We start from the raw sequence: 7,834 nt of genomic DNA on the forward strand, positions 1-7,834 counted from the left end.
CAACAACAGTGCTAACGTTCAACCCTCTAACCAAAAAACTCGTTCCAACCAAATGAATTGTGAATTTGTAAATGGCACCACCCAGATGGATTTTTGACCGTTGGAGACAAAAGGATTGCAACAGGCCCAAAACCATGTAAGAAAAGTTAGCTCCTTTCCCAAGGAAACCCTAGAATTAAATAATCTTAAAATATTGGCAAAAAGCTATGCACTAACTGACAGAGGTGCCACATCACCATGCACACCAATACATGCATTATTTACTATATGCACCCAAGCAAAGCCTCACCACACTGTCTGTGACCCATCATCTCTTTAGCATATAGGTCCCCTTCCCACTTTCCCTATTATTCCTTCACCAAGATTCCGTTCTCCACCAACATATCTTTAACCCCCATCTTCTACTTTCTTCAGCTTTCCTCTTCTTTTTGCTTGCATTTTCCCTCTTTTTTAACCCCCCCATTCCCTTTCTCTTCGCTTTTAGTGGATATGGGTATTGCTGTGTTGCTGATTTTAGCCATGGCTAGTACTTCTGGTGAGAAGCAAAAGCTTGACTTATTTTTTTCTTGCATTTTATTTCGTTTTGTACTTTTTTTCCTTGTGGGTGATACTGATTCATGACATGGACACGGGATCGGTTGAGCTTAGAGGTTGATTTCAAGAGATCTGATTCATCTTCCTGAATACCTGAATATCTTTTTTTTCTCTCAGATGTATATTGGTGTAAATAATTTCCATGTTAGACAGATTTATTTCAACTTTTTTTTTCTCTTTTTCCCCATGGGTATGCTAGTTCTGGAAAAGATTATTAGCTCAGCTAGTTTGCGGCAGTGTTTTTTTTGTCCCTTAATGGCAGAAAAATGGAGTTTTGTCTTGGTTGGTAGAGATTTGAAGGGTATTTATTTATTTTGCATAAGTTGGTCATATGACCTATGGTGTCTCAGACTCATTCCATCTGTTCTTTTTCATGGTTCCACTGTCAAAGCGTATCTGGTGTTTCTAGCTCACTGTGGTTATGTAAGACCATATGTTTCTCTTCAAATGACTTGTTCAGAGAAACCTTTTTGTGGGTTTGTTGAGCTTAATTCCTTTTTTTAAATAGTTTCTAGCTAAAACTAGTACTGTTGATGACAGTATAGGATTTGGGTAATACTAGTAGCAGAGCAAAATGTTTCAAAAGACAACATACCCAAACAGCTTTTCTCCTCTTTGGCGATATCCAACTTGATGATAGGCTTTCCTCTCTCTCTCATGGTTTAGTCCTGCATTTTTGTTTTTGTAATGGCAGTGGTGGTAGAAGGAGGGACATGGTGTGTTGGGAAGTCCAACGTGGGTGACCAAACCTTGCAGAAATCACTGGACTATGCATGTGGAGCAGGTGCAGACTGCCAACCCATTGGTCAGAATGGGGCGTGCTACAACCCCAACACTGTGCTTGCCCATGCCTCCTATGCCATGAACAGTTACTTCCAGAAGAAGGGCCAAACACAGGGCACTTGTGACTTCTCAGGAACTGCTACTCTCACCACAACAGATCCAAGTAAGAGAGAGAATGTCCCCTTTCTTTGCTCTACCTTTTTTATTTTGCCGGATTTTCTCTCTTATTGTGTCTGCTTTTTCTTCCTTTTTAAACCACTATTTTATTTTCTGAAAAGGTTAATTCACTGGTTTTTTGGTTTTCTGATTTACAGGTTATGGTTCCTGTGCGTTCCCTTCAACAGCCAGGTCTCTCTCTTTCTCTGTCTCTCCCTCTGAAAAAATATAAATAGGGTTAATATGGTTGGATAGGAACTATTAGCGGTATTGTATACCTATCTTTTTATTACTTTCTTATACAAGTTAAGATTATTTTTGTACAATTTCTTTTCCTAAACCTGTGCATCTTGTAGTTTTCTTGCAACTATCCCCTACCTCTCTGCTTGTGTATGTGTGTATTCTTTTCACGCTTCCCTTCCTCTTGATATGAAACGTTTATTGTTTTCTTTTTTTTTCATGGTAGAGTTTGGTGGCTTTCTGACGCTCGTCTTTCTACTTCCCATTACACCACCAAAAGAAGAAAAAGGAAAATGACTGGTTGCTGTCAACACACTTCAGTGTAGCCCTTTCTTGAAGAAAACAAAGGAAATTTATATAAATAGAATTCCCTTTAACATTACCTCTCTCTCTCTCTCTCTTGCTTATCATTCACTGAAAGTCTGAAACAATCATGTTATTTCAACATCGCACATTTCTCTCTCCCTTTCATTTTTTAGAATAATGATCATTAGGCAATATTTGATGCGTCTGGCATTAACTCCATTCTTGATATATCATCATTGTTTTCCTCTCTAATCTTGGATTGAACCTTCCAAATGGATCAGTCACTTTTATTTTAACTCGTCGAATCTAGTTTCCTTCATAAGGTACATACCACTTTTTCTACTTAGTTATCTGCTTCCCTATAAATGCACGTAGCGGCAAAACATTTCACGTTTTCCCTGCCCCTGTCCTCTTTGAGCATATTTTTATTTTTTAACTCTCTTTCTCTCTCTATGTGTACACTTGATTTACATAGATCTAAGTTCCAAAGGCAAAATCTGACCGTTGGATCATGTTTAGCATATTTTATTTATTATTTTCATGTGTTAAGGTTGACTCAAATATGATGCTTTATATCATTTTTAAACCCACCCTTATTTTCATGAATTTGGTGAGCCAGTGATTTTCACCATCGGTAAAATACAATCTTATGGTATATTGAACGTGATAAAACCTTCTAACATATACTAGAACGTGATAAAACCTGACATATACTAAATAAATCCTGCTAAATACATCTGTACGTTGGAATTATCATTTGGTGGCCAGATCTATGCAAACAAGATATATATGATTTGTTGGCTAGATTTATCATTTGGTTGAATGGTTCGTATTTATCTGGGGTCGGTTAGAAGATGCCATTTAATTAGTTCTACAATGATATGTTTAATCAACATTGTTGCCTTTAATATGATGTTGGCATTTTTTTCCTCTGTCAATGCAGTGCTGCTGGTACTCCAACAACAACTACGACTACTACCACCCCAACTACGACTTCTACTACCACACCAACTACATCATCAACAATCCCAACTACTGTAGGGGGAGTCACCCCCGGCCCTTCCTCTGTCAACAGCATAAATGACTTCGGCTCTGCTGCCTTCATCCACACCTTAAGCGTTGGTTCTCTCCTGCTGGCTCTCTTGGTCTCATCAGCCGTATTGCTTCTATGATAATACTGGCTGCTGTGAATCAAGAGGGGGTGCCCAAAAGATGGAAAATTACATGACGAGAGGTGTGTGTGTCAGCTCAGGCTTGTCGGTGGTGGGTGGGACACTCACCATGGTGCATCCGAGAGTGCTGTGAGCAAGGGACAGAAGCATCCAAAAACATCCCCATCATGTGCGTCTTCTTTTTTGGTATTCTTCTCTCTTCTCTGTCTTTCTCCGTCCTGTGAGGAAAACGAGGTAAAGGGTTTTTGATCCTTGTGTGGATGGTAGGATAATGTTGTAGGGGCATGAAATTATGTACGACTGTCTATCTACTTCTGTTTTTTCTTTTTCTTTTTTGTATATTTAGGCAGGGTTGAACTTAGTTTTTATTACCATTAGTGAGAAAAATGAGATATGAGCACACTACTTTCGTTAGATTTAAAGTAGTCAAAATCTATTTGCGTTTTAAATCTCTCTCTCTCTCAACTAGAGAAATTTGCCTTGTAGTAGTAGTTTAAACAAAATAATTTGCTCAAAGTTACCCAACAGTTAATTTATTTCAGGGCATAAAGGTATGGCGATATACTAAAATTATCAATTACTCACAGCTAATTAGCATTTGTTTTTGGATAATTTAAGGGGAAAACCTTCATCACCGATCAGCACATTTGGCTGGCCTCTAGTTGGTAAACCTTTGAGGGGTTCCCCCACCCACCAGAGAGTACAGTACACCCAGCTTCAACCTTGTGGCAAGGGATGCCACTCGTGGTTTTTTAACTTATGACTCGGGTCAACCTGGTGACATTCACAAGTTCACCCCTTTGAGAGGGTGGTGTTCCCCCACCCACCAGATCAGTGTAGCCAAACAGTCGCATTAATGAGCATTTTTTGCTAGAATGAAACCACAGTAACCAGTTCTTTGATTTGCTGATGGGCCATGGTCAGAAAAAAGTTGCACTACTACCCCAGTGATTTTTTTTTTAAATTTGATTTTTGGAAACAAAATGAAATGGTCTGAATTAAAAAGTTGACATGCGGCAGATTTTTTAAATGTCAAGCTCCCATCATGGCTGTGCTGCCAGTTCTATGGGATAAATGTCAAATTTGAGAAGCTTGAAAGAGTCTTTAGATAAAAAAAAAAGAATTGAAAATTCATGGATTTTTAGGTGCCAATGAGTTTTCTCCCTGAGATAAGAATTGAATTTTTGAACATTATATATATATATATATATATATATATATATAAGCATTTCAATTTATTTGGACTGACTTCTAACTTGTGGTAAGGGGACACACCTTTAAGTATCAAACTCACAAAGTCCTTGAATTTAAATGCTTCAAGTATCAAACTCACCTTTAAGTATCTAACTCATAAAGTCCTTGAACTTAAATGCTTTAAGCCAGCCTACCTAGCCAGGGAGAGAGGGGTACTTGTGGAGTTTTACGCTGACGACACCAAAACAGGTCCATGGCACCTCTCGGCTTATAACGGGATGTATTTAATTATAACGGTGGTTTGTTTTTTCTGGTTATCGAAAAAAAATGATGGGCTGCTCAAGTTTTTTTTGTTTTGATCTTTACTCGGGAGAAACCGCCCCAGGTGCAGAGACACTTAGCCGCGTTGTTATGGTCACTGTCCTGTCAGCGTAAAATTCCGAGAGCTTACCCCCTGGAACTCAGAGAGTCGCCAAACACCCCTTCGGTGACAACCATGGGATTTGAACCTAAGCTGCCCATCAAACGGCCTAGGTCCCATCCCACTAAGCCAAACACCCCTTGGGTGGGCTGCACAAAAAATTGCTCGCTGAAGATATGAGAGCGTTATGTTGTAGGTTCCGGGTGGGGGGTAGTGTCATCCAACCGTTGGTCTATTGGTGTGGGATGTTTGTAGATGTTATGATAATAATGAATCATCTTGTTCTTTAAAACAAAAGAAGAAAAAGAATTTTTTTTTGTGTTGTCAGAAGCAAATCCCATGTTCATGAACTCTGATAATTTACCAATGGGGCCCCATGAACCTGTTTATCTGCATTAAGGCTATGCAAATTGAAAAGAGGACTCCATAGATTATGGGGAGGAGTTGATGAACTGCTATCCTTCAAGTGAACTGGGACAGCTGGATGGGGGTGGACAGCGGGCCAGGCAGCTCGATGGGCCAAGCCAGGGTTTGAGTCAAGGTTTTAGGCCCCGGCCCCTTGGCTATCGGGCCAAACCCTATTCGTTATGTATGTGGGCAGGGTCTGGATCGACCAGTGGGCTACCGGGGCAGCCCAATAAGCCTGAGCTATTTATTAATTTTTAATAACATAAAAATTAAAAAAAATAATTAATTACATAATAACTTGGCAACTATTATTATTTACCTAATTAGTTGCATTAATTTTATGAGAACTAAGGAGATAATTACTTGGTCACATCGAAAGCTTGTTAGTTATTTATTATTTACCTAATTAGTTGGGTTTGGGCCCGACCCGCTTCACATTGGCCCATTGAGCCAATGGGCTGGGTCATGGACTGCTCTTCAAATCCAAGCCTGTTAAGAAGCGAGTCAAAGCCTAGCCCGCTAGTAAATGGGACGGGCCATCTCCGGGGCTGAGTTCTAAATGGTCGTGGGCTGTGCCGGCCCGATGCTCACCACTATGTCACACTGTCATAACCGAAGGGTCTCAGGTTAGAATCCCATGGGTTATGCCCGTGTTTGCCTATTCAAGGAATAAAAAAACAGTGCACTATGGATTTCCTTTGATATAAATTGGACAAATAAGATCAGTGGTGAAACTGATCTACGGATTTAGATCATGCAAAATTTTTTGCTTACGGTGACTGATCTAAACGGATTTTGACATAAATTGGACAAGCTTATCCTAGTTAAATGGTGAAACTGATCTAACTAGGATAAGCTTGCATGCAACCATTTAGATCAGTCACCTCAAAGAAAAACCTTGCCAGATTTTAAAGTCATGTTTTTAAAAATGTTTGAAAAAATCGTGGCAAATGCAAAATTCAGTTTAAAATCATGCCAACATCATGATATGGACCAATAAGATATGTTGGAAATAATCGTTAATTTAAATTTATCATAATTTTTTCTTTTTAACTACAAGAAAAATATTAATTAGCGACGGAAATTTACGACAAATTATTTCCATCGCAAATTTGCGACGAATTAGCTAGAAAAAACTAGCCGTCGCCAAAATTGGTATTCACGAACAAAAATTTTCTGTCGCTAAATTCATCGCGAATTAGCGACGAAAAAATTCGGTTTCAAACTCTGTCCCAACTTAGCGACAGATTTTGCGACGAAAAAAGTCAGTCGCGAATTCCGTTGCTACGTTTCGATTTAAACCGCAAAATTCTCTGCCCCCCTCTCTCTCTCTCCCCCTTTCCCCAGTAAAAGCCCTAATCTCCGCTGTGATGCCTCCTTCCCTTCATCTTGTCCGCAGTGGGACCGAGCCGTGTGCTATCACCGTAACCACCACCGCCTCCGCCTCTTTTCCTTCCCCATCGGTTGGTCTACTTCCCCAAGATCGTGGTGGTCTTTGGGCTCACGATCACCAACATCTCCATCCTCATGCTCCCCGTCGATGTCGCCAACCGCCAAGCTTGTTGCCATGCCATCTATAACGACGCCTGCAATCTCACCCTCTCCATGAGAGATCTGTGGCTCGCCATCTACATCATCGATGCGGTCCTTGTCTTCTTCGTCATCCCCTTTGCCATGTTCTATTACGAAGGGGACCAGGACAAGTATGTTCACGAATCGGAGGATCACATGTGTTCCCTTCCGTTCCTTTCTTCCTCTCAGACCAAAGCAGGTTATATGCCCCCCCGAACAGGGTCGGTACTCAATCTCATGTTCGGGTGTTCCCAAAGAGCGCCACATATAAAATGCAGACCGACATGTATCCCCATGTGTGTCCGCATCATATTGCATCATAATTTGGTGCCGTTGCAAAGACTTAAGTACCCTTTACCGCCATTCTCTTACTCTTCCTCGAACGGACATAAATGCCTCCCATCTAGAAAACTGAATCGGCGGTTCGTGAAAAGGATAAAACTGCCCTCCATCGTTATCGTGCCAAAATGTTTCGCAAAGTTTGCGTATGTAGCAAGCTGTATGTTGTAGGATTTAAATAGTTCAAAACAATCCATTCTCGCCCTAAGCAGAAAACTCTACCGGAGCATACTTTGCTTTCATCTGTGTACAATGGAGCATCCTTTCTTTTGTTCTAGAGCATCCGTTTCTGTCTTACGCGCAGTTGCAACATCGTTGCCACCTTCTGTTGCGTATTAGTTGTTACTGTTGCTTACTCTACAGTTGGAATATCCAAAATCCTATCGTTTCGGTGAGTTTCGTGTAAGGTTTCGTTATTCAATCTGAAGGTTGCTTCTTATACAACGATTTGTAAGTTTGATAAATCTTACAACAATGTATACTTATGAACCCAAATATTCTGACGATTTCTAATCATGATGACCGTTTAATGTGTTGTGCAGGTTAGCAATGTCTGCGGCTCATCAGATTAGAGATACCTCATCGTTCTATGGGTTGTGTATTAGAGAAGTGATCCGCCAGTCCCATCTATCTAAGGTTTTTGAAAGGT

At 40.3% G+C, this 7,834-nt stretch overlaps 1 protein-coding gene across 1 annotated transcript; it reads left to right on the forward strand.

The window, feature by feature from the left end:
• Positions 1–318: 318 nt before the first annotated feature.
• LOC149813168 (PLASMODESMATA CALLOSE-BINDING PROTEIN 2-like) lies at positions 319–3,629 on the forward strand. The gene is made up of 4 exons (XM_089992079.1): positions 319–535; positions 1,289–1,540; positions 1,692–1,725; positions 3,023–3,629. Exons 1-4 carry the CDS (start codon positions 490–492, stop codon positions 3,249–3,251), a joined length of 561 nt encoding a protein of 186 aa, XP_089848205.1. The 5' UTR covers positions 319–489; the 3' UTR covers positions 3,252–3,629.
• Positions 3,630–7,834: the final 4,205 nt, after the last annotated feature.

This window comes from Nuphar pumila, chromosome 16 (genome assembly GCF_984573655.1).
Source record: "Nuphar pumila chromosome 16, dmNupPumi1.hap1.1, whole genome shotgun sequence".
Lineage (NCBI taxonomy): Eukaryota > Viridiplantae > Streptophyta > Magnoliopsida > Nymphaeales > Nymphaeaceae > Nuphar > Nuphar pumila.

Bases quoted from the DNA above. Each gene is read 5' to 3' on its own strand.
- LOC149813168 (XM_089992079.1), top strand. From the start codon at position 490: ATGGGTATTGCTGTGTTGCTGATTTTAGCCATGGCTAGTACTTCTG. The intron at 1,541-1,691 runs GTAAGAGAGAGA...TCTGATTTACAG, and splicing joins TCTCACCACAACAGATCCAA to GTTATGGTTCCTGTGCGTTC. The intron at 1,726-3,022 runs GTCTCTCTCTTT...CTGTCAATGCAG, and splicing joins GCGTTCCCTTCAACAGCCAG to TGCTGCTGGTACTCCAACAA.